At 54.1% G+C, this 17,962-nt stretch overlaps 1 protein-coding gene across 1 annotated transcript; it reads right to left on the bottom strand.

Annotated features, from left to right (window-relative positions):
* Positions 1-386: 386 nt before the first annotated feature.
* CkaCkLH20_11689 (uncharacterized protein) lies at positions 387-16,819 on the bottom strand (the record flags this gene model as incomplete). The annotated part of the gene is made up of 4 exons (XM_038894403.1): positions 387-470; positions 15,057-15,199; positions 15,259-16,487; positions 16,542-16,819. The coding sequence occupies 4 exons, from the start codon at positions 16,817-16,819 to the stop codon at positions 387-389; spliced, it is 1,734 nt and encodes a 577-aa protein (XP_038740251.1).
* Between the last annotated feature and the right edge of the window lie 1,143 nt (positions 16,820-17,962).

The following is a 17,962-nucleotide window of genomic DNA, read 5'->3' on the forward strand; positions in this document are numbered from 1 at the left end:
TGACTGCTTGGTGATATGACACACTGACACGGCTGGGTTGACGCCTGTAGCTGCAGCGAATACGTCGTATGGTCGGTGTGGTCTGTGGGAATTGCGAGGGGCTTCTTTCGTTTTCTGAACGAGGAGGAATCGTGATGGTGATGGGATGAGATGGTATCTAGGAGTCCTGGGATGGGGGCATAGTGACATGAGCAAGGGTTATGGGCATGGACATGGTCGTAGGAGAGACTTACACAAGGTAACATAGGTGTGTGCATGCAGCGTGTTTACTTTAATGCACGGGGGAAAGGATAAGAATGGGGATGAAGGCGAGGATGGGACGGATAGAAAAATATCACAACAGGGAGGCAAAAGATACGTACATACGACTTGGTGAGCATCAAACATCAGACATTCGGTATTGATACCGAGAGAATGACCATGATGATGTGCCTCTGGTTGACGTCGATTTGAATTTCTGCTCGGCGGTTCTATTGTCTCTGTCAGTAAGCAAAGCAAAGATGGTGTCTGCACATCTGGAATAGCGGCACAACTCACCAGCGAATCCCCGTTCAACCGCCCAAACCCAATTCTACCCAAGAGCCAGAGGCAGAATTAAAAATAAACCTGGCCCCTCCTCCCGTGGGTGAGCCGGCTTCTTGGGCCCCAACCAAAGACGGCCGCGAGAAAAAAGGCTAGCGCAGCGCAGAGCAGAGCAAAGCAGAGGGAAGGGAGAGAGACCGGGGGGCCGGGGCGAGGAGCCACTCACCAGCGGAGACAAATCATTGACCGACTCACAGTCGGGTTGTCTCTGACTTGAACTGTTAGTGCAGAAAGCGGGTGACCTGTTTGGCTTGGGGTGCCTCACCTCACCTCACCCTCGAGAGAGACTCTCCCCACGTCTCAGCCAGCTAGTCCGTGAGAGGGCTGGCGCCATGTCGGAATGGACTCTGAGAACCTGTGTCTCCCATCTCAAATTCCCACCTTTCGCACCCTCTCCTCACTCCCCTCCATCACCAACGTTGCTGCGTCTCTTCTCTTGTGAGGGAGTTGAGGCGCAGCTCGCTCGCTGTTCGCGCTGTTCTGTCCTAGAGTTTATGGCGGCGGAGACGCGCTCGACAGCAGCGAACCCGCACCGCACCACCCGGCGACTTTCTAGCGCGTTCCTCTGCTATGCCATTCGCAGCTAGCCATGCGTGAGGTGGCTGATCGTTGGAAAGTCCGTCCACAGGGCACCGTTACCTCTTGTTACCTCTCTGGCTGCGGAGAGAGCACCCGAAAGTGGTCTCGCGACTGGTTTGGCTTTGGACGGCCTCGTTGCCTTGCCTCTCTCTGCTCCAGTGCCTCCCAACCCGCTACCGACCCATCATCGCATCACCGCATCGCGCCGCTGATGCCATGCCATGCCATGCTCGCCATGCCGCTCCGTATAGCTTCTATTCTCGATACATCGTCTGCTGCTTGCTGTCGTCCGCGCCGGAGCTGAATCAAAGTCCCGACTCGGAGAAAAAGGGGCAACGGCCAATCTTGACCTGATCCAGCTCAATGCCACGCTGTCGGCAGGGAGCTAGCCAAACACGATCGAGGCGAAGCAATCACCAGCCAGAGAGCATTGCATCTCTGCTTGTCTGTGCCTGTGTCTGTGCCGATGACTGTGCCATGCCGAGCCAGCCATAGTCATGGATGCCGTTGCCATCCCATCATCTAATCGTCTGTATGTCCGCCCCTGCGCCTGCTCATGCAAACATGCTCGTGCTCTTTGTCGTGCAACTCGTCCATTCAGCGGATGACAGAGCACCGCTCGCCATCAAGTCCTAAACACGCCAGCGTCAGCTTCATGCGGACATCTGTCTCTTGTCGTGACATCCTTTAGCAAAAAGGCAATTGCTATGAAGAGGCCCATCAGACCGGAGCCCGGGCGGCACTCTCATCCGCTGCTTTTTTCGTCCGTCCTAACTCGAGGTGCTTCGCCGGCAACTCTAAAAGCCAACTTTGATTTGGAGGCAATATCGAGGAATGACGACAAGAATTAAGGGGTCACAGACTCCAAAGCCCAGCAAGATGATTTCTCCATACCTCGCTGTGAGCTTCAACTTTGTGTGTGTGTTCCGCCGGTGTGAATCTCTCCGCGGCCCCTCTCGAATGGGCCACTCGTCAAGCTGTGACTAAGGTCATGTCGATTGGACCTTGTTCGGTCGACCACCGCTACTCCTTGGCCTGCCTTAGGTAATAGCGTCGACAACAGACTTGCGGAGCCTATAGCATGAAAATAGGTGATAGACAGCCGCTCAAGAGTAACAATCCATTGCATCGGCACTCGCCCTGGGAGACGTCCTGGGTCTGCATCCGACCAGTCCCCCGAGAGCTGAAAGGGGGCACTATTTTGCCTGCCCTGTGTTCGGTCAGAGCCCGACTTGGAGAAGAACATCGTCATGTGGACAGTGGGCATGTTCATCTTCGTCGGCCCTGGCTGCTTCTGCGTCTGTTGGTGTGGTGACATGCAGCAGCATCGTCGCCAGAACCCTACACAAAGGTCCCGTCACCTTGGCCCATGGCAAGCACCTGAAGCGGTTCTCTCCGTGTGTGCGCCCACAGAGAGTGGTCCGCTCCATTTCCAACGACACCCGACTTTTGCTCGCTGCTGTGCCGCCCGCCCTACGACCCCAACTGAGCGGCCCTAGCACTGGGTCCAACAAATAGCCTCCCGACAAGGATGTTGAATGCTGTGACTGTCGACTGTCCTTCAGCTTTTCTGTTCTGGCATGCTTCGTACGTGCCGTACGCAGCACGAATACTGATGCTGAGTCTGAACCGTGTCGACGGAAGCTTGATCCTCCCGAAGTCGCACACGCAATCATCTCAACTTGGATGACGACTCCTGAGTCTCGGCCGCAGTCATCGCGCGCGTCCAGCGTTCATGCCGTCGCTGACAGCCGAGAAAGAAGTCAAAAACAAACAAGAGACTTCCCATCATGCCATGAAACCTTGAGAGGACGAAGCTGAAGAGAGCTCGACTCGAATCAACTCTCGGCTGGCCTGGCGCCCCGCCCCGGTCCTTGTCTGTAGAAAACCAACCTTTCCCATCTCGACCGAATGAGGAAGGACCCTGTTCCCATTTCTCGTCCACTACTATGGTAGTAGACCGACGAGCGAACGTTATGCGGTCATGGATCCTGGGTATCCGTGCGTCTACTCCCCTTGGCCATTCCCATCACCCATGCGGGCCTTGCCCCGTGGCAGGCTAGGCCGAAGAAGGCGAGTGAGCGTGTTGCGGCGGCGGCAGCAGTAACGAGAATCGAGCGCCCAGCGTGCCAGCAGTGAGCCGCCGTCCGTCTAGAGGCTAGTGGAGACCGTCCTGAAGGCGAACCGAAGCTCCAGTCGACAAGTTTGAAAGCTCTCCGAGACCAAACCCGCGACACCAGAAACGGCCGGCTGCCAACCGGGTTACATCAGGAAGAGGGACCTGACGGCCGTTCAAGACATGGTTTCAAGCCTCCTCTGCAGCTCTGCTCATAGCCCGCGGCGTCCGAGCTTTCGAACCACAGCACTCACACAAGTTCCCTTCCCAGGACCTGGGTCGTTTGAGTTGCAGGGAACTTTGAGCCGCGACTGTCGCGAAGATCCACCGTCCGCGGTATGGATCTGCTGTTGCCGCTGCCAAACAAATCATCGAAAGAGCCTGTGGTTTGTGCTTCTCTGAATCAATCACACGGCATACAATTATTTGCCGTGTAACGGTTGGGGGCATGTCATTTCCCTGTGTTATTTCTCCGACTCGCGTGCCATCCTGGTAAGTCTGCAATAATAGCATCAGTCCGGAATCCGTAAGATGGACGACGATTTTGCCCCTGAGGCTGAGATTCCGTCGGCAGTAATCCGATGCACTTTCAGTTGACTACCGGAGGCAGCCGAGACGTGAACTCTGGGAGGCCGTCCGGTCGGGTTTGGGGCCAAAGTTTGAGCTTCTTGTACTTTGTCATAGCAACTGCGTCTGAAGAATCCTCAGACAAACTCGCAATACGCTCCGGTCTTTGGAGCTTCACGTCGGCGGATATCAGCGCAGGGAGCTGGACCTATCCGCCAGTGCATCGCGCGGCGAGTCATAGCTGGCTGAACGGTGGAGTCGGCTAATTCAAAGACAAAAAAACGTTAAATTCCATCCCCCGGCAAAACAAGATGTGACGCTTTCGCCCTTGGTCTCAAGTAGAACGAAATTTTTGGAGGGGAATCTCAATCTCTCCCGAGACCTCGTTGCATTTCCTCCGAAAGCTTTGGACATGCCCCCATTCAACAATCCGCAGCGCCGGGGTCAAGCAACGGGTCATTGCTTTCAAGGGTCTCTTGGCTTCGGTGTTGTTTGAACATGCCTCCCAGCATTCTGCAAGGGGCTGAGAGATCGGAGTTGCAGGGCTCCTTTCTGGTTCTGGTTGGCTGAAACAACAGTTTCTCGTGTCCATTTTTGGCCTTTGGTGCCAGGGTATCATACCCATGTGCTTCTTTTCCAGCCCTGTAGTGACTGACGCGAACGGGAGTCCGTCATAACCAACTTTCCCGAATTGTCGACAGATTGTCATCTCAGATGCCTATCGCAAACCACGAGGCAGCCGGTGCTACGGAGCTAGCGCGGGAGTGACGAATGAACGTTGTCCGGCCGGTCCAGTGACGGTTGAGTGGTGGCTGTACTGACGTCCAGCGCGCGTAAGGGCCGCTTGTTTTTGACCCGCGTGAGGTCTCTTCTTTGTGCCTGACCGCCCCGATGTGCAACCTGCCGACCCTGTCGATTTGTCAGGGATGCCCTTTCATGACACTGAAAACGCCATGGACAGCGCATCAGAATCCGGGCTCTTGTATACATGGAGTCCATCGTTTTATTGCGGCAGCGGTGTGAAGAGACGATAAAATTCCGACGATGTATCGCGAGTGGATGCGCCTTATTGCACTGGGGAATTGGGTCCAGGTAGGGCAAACAAGTGGAATATTGCGAACAGAGCGTTATCTTTCTTGTCGATCCGAGCAGAATTGAGTCGAAACGCGAGCCCTATGTGTTGATCTTTGGTGGAATCGAGTCAAGTTGCGAGAGCCTTATGTGTTGATCCCAAGCAAAATGGAGTCGATTCCGACAGCCCTATGCGTTGATCTCTTGTCGGACCAAGTCCAGCTGGGAGCGTTCCTCATCTGTTGATACGAGTATCCCCAGAGTTGAGTCTCGAGCTTCGTTCTGGTGATCCGCAATGCAGGAACGAGTCGTCGCATGAACCTGCAAAGGTCGGCGGTGCAGCTGAGAGGTGCATCGTTCTGACATCAACCTGTCGGCCCGTCTGCGTAAACCGGCCCAAACGTGGCTGTGAGCAGTACCGCATCACGATACTTCTTCCTTCTTCGCCCGACGACAGGAAGTCTCTGCGTGTCTCAGTCCATTGGTCGGCGGATGACGGTATGCGGCCTGAGGCTCTGAGATGAGGTGCCTCAACCATCATCCATGCGAGGTCATCACCACCTTGCCGGATAGGGCAAGGTGTGTTTCTATTCTTAAATAACCTTCTTTCGCTGTCCTCTGCGAAAACTCGGTCAAATGCAGCGCGGAGTTTGGCTCGACACGCCTCGGTCGCCGGGAGAGCGCAACAATTCTCAGGGTCCTTTCACTTTGGATAACGGCATTTGGCGACCTGACCCGGGGACCACAATTATTGTCAGCCCGTCATGCGCGTGCGGCGTAGTGTACTACACAGTTAGACGGTCAACAGTGGCTGAGAGACGCAACGTTCCATGATATTGTTGACGGATCAATAGCATATAGAATTCGGTACTCACGTGTTATGCAGAAAGACGGCTGGCTTGCTGCCTATGCCGTCTGACGCCGTCCACGCCGCCCGCGCCGTCTCCGGGCTATTCCTTGGTGATCGACGGCGAGCGTTGCTTTGATTTGGGCGGAAGGGAAACTGCTGTGGCTCGGGACATGTCAAAGTCTCAACTAGAGACGACGGATTGAAATCGGAATCGGGCCTGCAGATAGCTGATCTGACATGTCCCCACCGCGGCCGTCACGGCGAAGTGGTTGAAATTTCTCAGCGCGGGCTGATCGCTGTGTGTGAAAGTGATGGCAGGCAACGGGAGGCCGCCATTGGCTGTGCAGGCGACTGGGCAAAGGGAAACCCTGTGCGCATCATTGACCCGCATATGTACGTTGAACGTTGTGCGAGCCGCCGGGGCCGGACGCGGTGAGTGAGGGCATGGGGGTCCCAGGTGAGAGAGATCTGCTCGACAATCAGTCGCGCCGTCGCCGACCGACCGTCTCCCACAAATGTGTGTTTCCCACAGTCTTGTGGGTTGGCCCATCAGTACGTGGGCACTGATGCGTTGATGCGGCTGCCGGAGACGGCGAGCCTCGTTCTCAGGTCTGTGGGTGCTTCATTCGCCACGAACTAGCGGAGTCTCGGGGTCGTCGTCTCTCCAGGCGCGGCGAGGTGCGGTGCGGTGCGGCGCGGCGCGGCAGCTGGGAGAGGCATTGGCGGGCTGGAGGCGGTGAAAAGTAAGTGTCGAGCTACTGCGACGCAGTCTCGTTAACAGCGCTTGAGCGCATGGGATAACGGAGGGCAGATTGGACATGATGGACTGATCAGCCACAGAGTCAGGAAGAGAGTTACAGACGCATGCAAGCCGCAAGCGATGCCAATCAGCAAGTGGGCTTTTGTGATTTGGCGATATGGCGCATGACCTCGAATCCTGGGCCGTTATTCCTCAACCAAGGCTGTTGGCCAGGGTCTCCAAGGTTTGCTCCGCGTCGAGAACAATTCTGGGTGCGGAGAAGATGCAACTCTGCGCGAACTTTTGCTGATGAGGTAGTTTATCCGCTGCGAGAGCGAGCCGGGGGAGGCATGTTTTGACAGCCCTGGGGATTTTTTGATCAATGTCGGTGTCAGTGTCCAATCGGCCGAAAGACAAGAGGGCTAAACCTCGTCGTTTCGTTGGGGTCGTTCGTTGCCGGCCGGGTCCACGATGGTGACCACTGACAGCGACAGCGAGAGCGACAGGCGAGACTGATTAAGGGAAGCGAGCTGTGCGAATTTCCCTCAGATCTTCAGTCCCGCAAGCGGAGAGCCAAGATGGATTCTGGTGCAAATGGTTGGCAGGTGGCAGGTCTGGTAGGCTTCTGGAAAATGCAAGGTGGTCCATCTCCACCAGGCGCTCGACGGCACGCCGGGCACAATCGGCAGGGGAGGCGTCGGAGTTCCACCCGCTTGGCGGAGCGAAGGAATGGAGAGGGAGGCCAGTGACGAGTGACCAGGGGGCGTATGGAGGCCATGAGTGGTTGAGTCGAGGTGTGGGTGACGATGATGGGCGGTGGTTGGTCGTTGGGAGACGAAGAATTGACTTTGGTCGTTGGTACAGCGTCTGTACCTCCCAGGTTGTCGATGATGTTGTGCATATGGACGTGATGGTCCAAGGCGACGGTGCCGACCACTTTTTCGGGTGTTTCGATATGCCGCCGTTACTGCTGCTAAGGTATCCGTAGAGAGTATGGGTACTAACTGTGTGAAGTCGGATATTAGTAAACATGGCGGGCCAAAGAGCAAAGAAAGGTGAGAGGTTGCCCACCGGACGTTAGCATGAAGCCAAGCGAAGCGAAGCCGAGGAGCCCAAGCAACGCCGAGGCACCGCAGCGCACCGCAATAGTCAGAGAGAGGTTAGGTAAGAAGAGCTTGGCCCATCGTCCCATCATGACGTCTTTTTTCTCTGCCGTCTTTCTCTTTGACAGGCACTTGGTACGCTACAGAGTACCGTAGGCCGATGGCTGTTGTGCCGGACGCTAAGGTAGCTCCGGGGAGAAACAGAGTGAGAATCGTCGCCCGACTCTTGACCTCATCTGTCGAAGCGTGGTGTCTTGTGGTAGAAACGCGGTCGAAGTAACGTACCAAGGAGATGTGCCCCTGTCCTGCCTGGTGTCAGTAGTGGCTGGTGGTTGGTGACTGGGGTTTGTGACTTTCTCCGTCCGTCTCTGAGATGTCCAATGCCTTCTTTCTTTCTCTTGGAGCAGGAACCCCCGGGTCCATAATTCTACAACGCAGAGGGAGCCGATTTGCCGAGCCTAAGGCAGTTTGTTTGTGGTCTGTCAAGATACTCCGTACCCCGAGCCTTCTTCTTTTTTCTTCGAATCAGAGCTGTGGTTCCTGCCGACTGGGGTCCAAGGGGAAAGGGAGAAAAAAATAAAAAAGGGCAAGAAGCGGACAGAAACTAATTTCTGATTGGTTCATGTCGTCCCTGGTTTGTGGCTGCCTGTCGCTATATTTAGAAACACACCCCGGTTTCCCGATTGAGACGAGCTAGCCACTGGAGCTCGGGCAGGAACAGGTGAGAGTCGACTGCACCTGCCACCTGCCACCTGCCACTTACTGCGTGCTGTATCCGTACCGCGTACTTGCCCGGGTTTGAATTTTTACCTCACGGCCCTTTCCTTCCTCGGTCTGGCGCCAGATTCAACCTGCGCTTGGCTTGCTCTTTCTAGCGGCTTCCCGTCCTTTTTTGACGTGCCGGACCTCTAGCAAGAGCAACCGCAACTGCTTTTTGGGAAAGAAGAAGCGAATGCTATACTCGATTCGAAATGGGAAGGTACGACATCCAGCCTCCAACTTCCGGGGAAGTACCCAAGCCAAGTCAGAAACAACCTCACGTCCTCAACATTCCATCGACGTCCGACAAGGCAAGGCAAGGACTTCACGATAATGTCCATCTCCGGACTTGTGGACCGAGTCCGAGATCCACAGTCAATCTTCAGGCTTCTCATGATCCATCCAATTCACCCCTTCATCCAGCTCCAAGTCAACCCCCCCGGCGCCGTTGCCAAGGCCGGGCCTTGTGACATTTTTTGACGAGACTCCAACCCAGCACCTCCAGCCTCGGAGCTCCTCGCCGTCTGAATACCGCTCCCTCGACCCTGGCTCCGTTGATGGATCCTCCGATGTCAACAGTCCACTTGTCGCCGTGGGCCGTGGGCCGCTCCCTCCCCGACGGCCCATCCTCGTCCTTATTCTTAATATTCCCTGGACACTATCATTCTTCGAACCTCGGCCTCGCCCTTCGCTGTAATGCAAACTGCCTCAATCCACCTCTTCTATACTACCTAATGCCTCCTGCTCACGCCTCACGCCTCACACCTCCCATGGCCTGCCGGAACGGCTGGCTACCTGCATGCATCCTGTATGCTGAGAGACCAAGGCTAAGAAAGCCAGCCATCCTCTCTCTCAAAGACGATTCGCAGGCAAAAGTTCAATACTGACCCGTGACTAGGGCCTTGACAGTTCACGACATGACAAGTGCTGCGAGCTAATGGCAACCGACTGCTGGCCTCGTGGAACGAAACCACGCCCAGATTCAGGTCCACGTCCAGGTCCGCTTGACCTCCCGCTTGGCGCCTAATGTGCCTTGATTTTTTTTTCCCCCAGCTCAACATTTTCCATGATATGATTCGACTTGATCGACGCTGTGTCTCTCTGACTCGGCCCTGCGTTGGCATATTATCCCTCATCATCGACACTCTACTCGCCGCAGCTAAGACACCACGCCGTCTGCTTTTCCGTTACCCACCGCACCGCACCGGCTGAACCCTCCATGGGCTATCGCAGGACAGGCGCACCCCGCGGCCATCGACACCCGTTTCTCCCGCCGAGGTCTTTGCTGCGCGCGACTCCCTCCTCAACTCGCACTAGTCGGGGTCGCCCTGCCCGCCGTCACCCTGCCGCCTCCACGTGCTGGCCAGCTAAGGCGACTCTCTGTTGGCTCCTCCTCGTCAAGTCTCAAGTCGCTCCGTCCCCGACTTCAAGGGGGCCCCTGTCTCCGGTTCCAAGATCTTCGCCGCGCCCAAAAAAAGTTCCTGATGTTTTTGTCGGACGACATTCCCAACTGCACCTCGAGCCTGTCACGGCATGCGCCAACCGTCAATCTGCCACTCGCTCTGTGACAGAGCTTTGCTGATACTAGCCCCCCTTTCCTGCCTTTTCCCTCCTTGTGGCCTCTGCGTCCCGACCGGAACGCTTAGCCCGATCTCGCGACGGCTTCTTGCACCCAAGACCTTAGATCATCAGCAACGTTGTACTGCTGCTGCCGTGGCACGCTGTCCTACACCTGAGCTGAGGGTTACTGGAGCTTCGGCGCTCAAACTCTTCAGCGCTTCTTATCCACCCCTTGCTGATCGAGTGCGGTGTGTCTGCTACGCGCTAACATTCACAAATGCGAGCTCTGCATGCCCCGAGCCCGAGATTGGCGAGATCATCGTTCATCATGATGGCCCTTGGGCGGGATTCCGCTTTCTTGCCATAAATGAAGCCATACTGCGGTATGGTGAGACGAGGGAAGCCCGTTCCTCAAGATGCAGCCAGGTCTCCGATAAAGTACAGATCTTCTCTCTACTTCCCCAGAGAGGGGATAAAGCCGTGCCTCGGTGATGATCAAAACTGATCGCGATCTCTCCAGCCGTTGTGGACGCCGGACAAGGACATCATGATTGGTCTGCTCAACATTATGTCACGCCGGACAACGCAGCGGGACCCAGCTGCTCCGAGTGTAGTTCGCGGAGAGTCCCAATTTCCAGCATCTTGGACCGGTGCCTAATCACCCAACTGAGCCCTATGCCCTGATCCGACATGAAGTTCCGCCGATGGAGTCCAACCGTTTGCCACCGCGGGCCTCTCTCCTGTCGTCTCCAGAACTCTCGCCAGTGTTTGATGGGCGTAACGGACAGCCCGGTGAGAATCCGCAGTGGCGTGAATATTTCTCACGTTCCCGCAGCTCTCCTGTTCAGGAGAAGCGCACTGTTAGAGACCATCCGATGCTCCGTCGAGCTGTAGCCTCACCCGCAGCATGCCAACGCAAATTCTGTCTATTTACAACTGTAAATTTGGTTCGTGTGTATGGCATGGCATGACCCCCTCCTCGTCATATCAAAAGGCTGGCGCGACCGCCGGGCTTGAGGCTTGCCAACGGCCTGCGGTGTGGCGCGTTACTAAGGACCATCTCCTGTCAACCGCGCCAACCATGTTACTGACACCGCCACAAGAAGTCTGGAAGTGTGCCAAACTATCGGACAACCAAACTTTGTTCTGAGACGCTCTACTGGGCGTAGAAGCAACGGTGTCGTTGCCAATCAGCGCGTGACTTGTAGCGTTCGAGTCAGTTGACAGGACCCCCGGCCGCGGGCATCCGAGACCGTGAGTGATCTTCTCAGCCGGCATCATCCATCCAACGAGAACGAAAAGGCTTGGCTCGCCGATGACACCGGCGCATCCCGCCCGTCTGTCTGCAACAAACGCGGCCAAACGGCGATGAACCCGGCGGGATGGGGGGAGTGCTCCGGGGGCCCAGATGCCGTGTCCGCGGGGGTGCACCCTCTTTGACGAAACTTCGGATTTCCTGAACCTCACTCACCGGTTCTAGACCCGGGAGTCTGGATCGCGAGGACCTGAGTCGTGTATGGCATCAAAAATTGTCAGCCCTTTCGGATGCCAGATGCCGATATCAAGGGGGGCGTTTAGACGCGGAAAACTCTATGAAATTACCGGCCGACGGCGTGGCGGTAGGTAGGTCTGCAATCCTCGTTCGATTTGACGTGCTGGCGGGCGGAATCCCGTCAGCGGAAATCAGTCAGCCAACTTATTGAAATCAACCGCTTTAGCAACTCTTGGGTTTTGACAGGATTCAGTGGTGACAGTCAGCAACAACAACACCCGTGCCCATGCGGCTTTTAGCCTTTTTGCCTTCCTTATGTTTTAGCTTTAAGGCGCTCGCTGTCAGTTCACACCCCGCGGAAATTAAGATCTGCGTTTCCTGAAGGGCCAGAGAGAAACTTTCAGGAGTCAGGACAGAGTTGGACTAAGGTAGGCGCAGGCGCAGGCGCGACTTGGCTCTTCTTCTCGGACGTCGTTCGGCACCGAATGCCCCGCCGGCTGGCAGCGCGGGGGGGTCGTCGGCTCGCTTAAGCGCCCGAATGCGGGCGCGCGCGCGCGCGCTACTTGGGCACACAAATGAGCGGAGCCTTCAACAACAGCTCATCCCCGATGGCACAATTGGCTAGCGCGTCAGACTGTTAATCTGGAGGTTGGTGGTTCGAGCCCACCTCGGGGAGATTCAGTGGTTAAATCCCACTCTTAAGGGAGCAATTCACTTTTTGCATTTTCAAAATGATGTCTTTTTGTTGTTCAGTCCCTCGTCGCTTCAAATTGCATGTCGGCGGCGCTGTTGGAGGGCTTCTGTGCTGATTACTGATCTCTCGTATGACATAGGACTACATATCCCGAGCTAAGGACTCCGGCGACCCGGGACTGACCTTGCGCCGCAACTAGGCAGCAGCCACGAGAGAGTTGACGTTGAGAGAGATTTTTTGACTTGTGGCGGCGTCCTGTACATTGCATCACACGTAACAGTCGATCAGGTTGCAATGATCGTCAAAGGTTACAGGCGCCACAGCCGTAGAGGACGCTGCCGCTGTGGGTGATGACGCCGCGGGCGCTCATGAAGATGGAGTAGCTTGGCTGGGTTCTAGGTAGTGAGTAGGCGATAGAATGAAGGAGATACAACTTCGTGGCGATCTCTTTCGACTTACATCCGCCATGTGTATCCTGCGCGCTTCAACGTCTACAGACGCCTCCTGAGAAGCCTCGCGTGCGTCGTATGCAGTCGTCTACGGCTGAGCCCGTTTGGCGCTGCATCTGGCGCACATGGTTTGAAACTTAATTAACTCGTAAGCCATCGGGAGCTTCGCGTGGTGAAAGGAGGTTTCAAGGTCCTTTCTCGATCAAGAAGTTGCCGAACGGCCTGTGCCGTCGAGGGTTGAAGAAGGAAGGATGCGGAAGGAGGGCGTATGTCGTCTGAACGTGCCATTTCAACGCTGTTATGTCGAACGATGGACGTCCCTCATGTCACGCCAGACTGGCCCTTCTGGTGTTGTGGTGGTCTTGTCTTTGTCCAACCGATCAGCCAGAGAAAGCACTTAAGAGTTGTGAAGAATTGTGGCTAAGCCAATGTGGGATGTATACCCTGAAATATGTGTACGTCTTCGGTCCGTTCTTGATATTCCTGAGCCTGGAGTGCCGTGACGCATAGAGAGTGAGGCGTCGCAAAGGGAGTTCCTCCCCATCTAAGCCGACCACGTTGATATGTGTTAGACCGTTACATAGTCGTCTCAGCATGACCTGAACAGATTATGGACTTCGTAATATCGTTCTATCTGATGATGAAGGTGATGTTAGCTAGTTGACAGGTTGTCGCGGTATGTTTCCGTCATCTCTGGAGTGCACATCACGTCGTCGTGGGTTGAACTATGCCGCGTGTTTCAGACGCAGATACTCGGAACTTAGGACTTCTGAAAGCCTCTGGTAAGCCAATCTGATGCTATTGGTATTGTATAAATTGAGCCCAATGCTCGTAACGAGGCACGGAACCACACAAACATCTTGCCCTCAACGTCCGCAATTCGATTCCGGGTAGACGATAAAGTTGAGCAAGGTAACTTGTTTTCCTGGGAACTTTTGGCACTCAAGAAAGCAACAACATATTTCTCGTCGTCCCTCACCTTTGGTCGTCGTGAATTCTTCCCACGCCTGTACGATCATCTAGCACCCAGATTACGATGGGATAGCGACTAGTTGATTTTGGCATCCTGCGTTCCCGTCAGGATGGTTCATCTCTTCGTCCAGAATGTAAGTGATTCATCTTCACTATCCCCCTGAACAGCCTTCCACTGCGTCTTCGCTTTTCTCACAATACCTTACTCTCTCAAACCGTCGAACTCATCCATAACAACATGAGCCGCAGTGTAAGTTGCTATAGCCCAACTAAGAATGATTCAAGTGAATCGACGACATCGTCGCCAGCCAGACAATGGACTCCAACTCGTGTTTTGGAAAGGCATTATATTCAGGGCATTTGAGCACACGAACGTTTCTCAACAATCACCATCCAAAATTACAGATGGTCTGCTAGCCGCGGTCGGCCTGTCGAGTTACTTGCGACAGCTTTCCGTAACATACTGCTGAACATACTGCTAGGCATGCTCAGTCAGTCTAGTCTGAAAGATCTCAGGACTCATCTTTTTCAGTTGTACGAAAGCAATATGATTCCTTAGTCTTACACATATTATCCTTTGGTCCTTTCATACCGAGTGAGCTGAAGGTTTCCAAGAGGTTGATACATATAGATAGTAATACCTAGCAATGTTCTTAGATGCCCAGTATGGGAATGTCAACCAAATCATCCAAAACCCCGACTGCGCGTCGAATCCGCCGACGGATGTCGTCCAAGAATTCCTGAATCCTGCTCACAGCTTTCCGGTACATGTCGCGTATGCTGTGCTCGAGTGGGACAGCCTCGCTTGCGTCTCTTATCATCTGAGCTAACAAATGGATGTTGATGAGTCCCTTTGCAGTTCTCTTGAGCACCTCTATCACGTCCCCATATTGCCCTTTCGCATTCTCATGGGTAGACTGTGGCTCTTTAGGATCCGAACTGGTAGTGTGTGGCTCTTTGGGAGTCGAAATGGTAGTGTATGGCTCTGTAGGGTCCCCAATGATAGTGTGTGGCGCCTTCGTAACCCAAATGGTAGTATGTGTCTCTTTCGTAATCAAAGTGGTAGTATGTGGCGGTTTCCCATCCGGATTGGTAGGGAGTGAAGGTTTTGAGAAGGAAAGAGTGCGCCAAAGATGTGCGCCGTGAACGCCCAGGTAAGCAGCAATGAGAGTGATGAGAAACAACTTGAAGAATAACCGGCGAAGGTATCTTTGGAGACGCTGGCGATCCAGTCTCGTCGGTCTGTAGGTAAAATATGCCTCGCAAGCGGCCCAGAAAACCAGCGCCAAAACGGGGAAACCCAGGATCTGGACCAAGGGAAAGCTGAGTGGGCCGTCTTCTAGGTCGAAGCCATGAACCAGCAGAAGAGCCATGTATCCTATAGCGAGCGGAACAATGAAGTATAGATACCGTTCAAGACTGAATCTAGCGTTGGGTATGATATTCCCTTCTCCGCTATCGTTTGGGCTGCGGCGAAGTGCTTCCTCATGTCTCGATGGAAGTTTCACCGACTCCAAACTCACGCCCATCGTTTTCGCAATGTCTTGCTGTACGCTTGTGAAGGGGACCACATAGCCGATGCCAGGTGACCGTGCCACTACCATACCAAGGAGTTGGGCGTGAGCAGGGTCGACTACCCAAGAACCAGAGTCACCTGCCTCAAGACCTAGGTATGTTGGTTAAATTCAGTCTAATCTGCGTTCAATGAATGAGACTGATTCATACCTTGGTGATCGAACCCAATCGTCCAAATCTCCTGCACCGTCCCGTCGGTCGAGATCATTGACGAAGGATTTGGGCACATGACGCAGTTCTTGAGGCCACCCATTCCCGAGATAACCCACGTTTTCCTTGGAGATCCCGGATCACGCTTGAACATCTTACGCAGATCCTTGCAGATGTGCTCAATGAAGGGGTTGGACCGGGCCCATGCTGGCCCATCCCGCTGCTCTGGTATCTCGTTGGGCAAAAGACCACCTGAATGAATCGGAACCAGCTGCCAATCTCTCCCAACGAGTAATTCGTCTTCATCGATCCGGAATGAGAAGTAACCTTCCTCGCCAGGAGATGTATCGGCGCTCTGGCTTTGATCAAGTTCCTCGGCTTCCTGGGGTCCGCTGTCTTGGTTGTCTTCGTCCGCAATATGGGAATGGGCAAGCCTGTTGACATCTCCATCGTCTTGCTCTTCCCCGTACCCTTCTTCCTTACTTTGATCTTCCTCAACGATGAGAAGACGATAACTTTCGCAAAGTTCTTGCCACTCCGTCTCGGAAGCATCATCGTTAGGAATCAGCAGCGAATCCGGCTGAAGTTTGGCGCCATAATTGTGGACTTCCATGTCTTGTTCACTATCTTCGGGAAGGTGTCTAGTAGTGGTTGCAAAGAACTTGCCGTTCACCTTCATCAGACCTCCAATTGTCGACGTCCGCTGCGACGACTTCGAGCTTCGCACTACTATCAACGATCCACAGAGCGTTTTGTCGCTCATCACCTTCGCTTCGCACGTCGCTAGTGCCGCTGCTTGTACGCGAACGGGAGAATAGCAAAGTTTGAGAAGAGTAGACTTTTTGTTTGGGTACTGCAGCCAATGTTTGTTGTATCTCCGCCGCCAGTAGGCGTGAAAATCCAGGATTTCTTTCTTCTGCCCCAGCCCGGCTACACAAATCCGAGTTTCGCTTTCTATGGCAGGGTCATTTGATGCTTGGATGCGGACCAAATGTGTCGTGGTCGTGGGTAACAAGCGGTGGGGACTGGTCAGGATCTTGTGCCGAGAACCCCGGATCCCGTCGTCAAATCTCTTGCGAGCCCAGTATTGTTCAACAGTAAAGTGGTAGTTGAACTCTGCTGCCATCTTGGGAAGTGCGTTGTACAGGCCCCACCAGCGGCTTTCCAGGACCTCCACTTCGTGTCTGATAAGTGATGATGGATGCTGGGGTCGAACGGGAGTCTGGGGTCTGTACGGCGTGAGACTACATGTAATGATCGTGTGACATCATAGGGGTTCATACTTCGGAAGTTCATCTGAAGATAGGCTCCTGCTAGTCCCAACAGCCGTTCCTATGGACGGAACTGCCAGATCTGTGTCGTCGTCGTTGTCTCTGCGAGAAGAGTCATCCCGACTGAGGAGGCTCTTCGTATTTTTGTATGTCTCGGACTCTGTATCACGCGGACCACGCGCAGCAAGACTCTCTCCCGGGATACCATGCGACGTAAAAGTGCCGGCAGAGGTGTCCCTTTCTTGTGAAGGTTCCTCGCCGTCAAAGGCATGGTTCCCTTCAGGATCCATTGTCTCTTCGATAAACAAAAAAATGAGCTGCCGTGCGTGCAGAACTGCAATGCTTGATCGGCAGAGGCTTTGAATGAGGGAAGAAGGCTCTTCTTATGGATGCCACTCCTCGAGAAACACTAAACCACTTTTGGATCGCTCGTGTAGCACCTGTAGCCTTGAGCGAATGGAATCAGCCAAGTCAGAAAGAAATAGCCTCATCTTTCAAAGTTCCCATGCGTGGGATTCGATTCTGATCTTCCGCCCCTCAACTCACGCCAACTTAACAGCTTAGATATCTTCCAACTACTGACACGATTATACCTTAGTATATTGGAACTAGAACTACTATTGAACGAAGAAGAAATAGAATAATCAGGAGCGTCATCAGGAGCCTCATTGTAAGGGGATGCTGGCGCGTGTCGAGGTCGCTAGTATCCCAGACATGACTGGCTGAAAGGTCTGAATGCGGAGAGCGTAGAGGTGGCTCAGCTGATACGGATGTGACGTTTAGCAGTATGTTGTGACCAGTCAGGTCGTAAAACAGTGAAACATATTTCCGGGCGGATTCGCTGACTGCATAGTATGCAGTCAGCCTTCTCTTACTTGGGCTGGGACGTATGGCCAGGGCTGGTTCGCCATTGTCGAGAACTTAAGGTCCTTCCTTCATCTCTAAACTCTGCGGCCTTTGGATGCATTTCCCCGTCACTTAACCCTACACCAATGATCGGCCTCGTCTCAGTTCCATGAGAGATGGTCCAGGCCATCGTGTCAGCTGATGACGGCTTCGTCCTTGACGACGTTCGAACCCTCAGCAACTCCGGTACAACCCAGCCAACATCTGAAGAGACTTCCAGAACAGTCGAAGGGGCTTTCACAATACTAAAGTCGAGGCCGACGTGCAAAAAGAAAGCACTTGTCACCGATTACCAAGTTCAAACATCTGCGGCTCTTCTTGAGGAAGCTGTTCGTCATAACTTGAGAACAGGATGCCAATCTCGCGACATAGTCTCTGGAAGCTGCAATCTATTCGAATGGAATGACGAAGAAACTTTAGAAGAGTTCATGAACCGTGTTTACAAGCAATCACCTGAAAGCAGCTCAAGCCAACAGATCAACATCAGCGACTTACGAGCCAAAGTACTGGCGAAGCATGCTAAGATG

This window comes from Colletotrichum karsti, assembly GCF_011947395.1.
Source record: "Colletotrichum karsti strain CkLH20 chromosome Unknown Scaffold50, whole genome shotgun sequence".
In the NCBI taxonomy this organism is placed as follows: Eukaryota; Fungi; Ascomycota; class Sordariomycetes; order Glomerellales; family Glomerellaceae; genus Colletotrichum; species Colletotrichum karsti.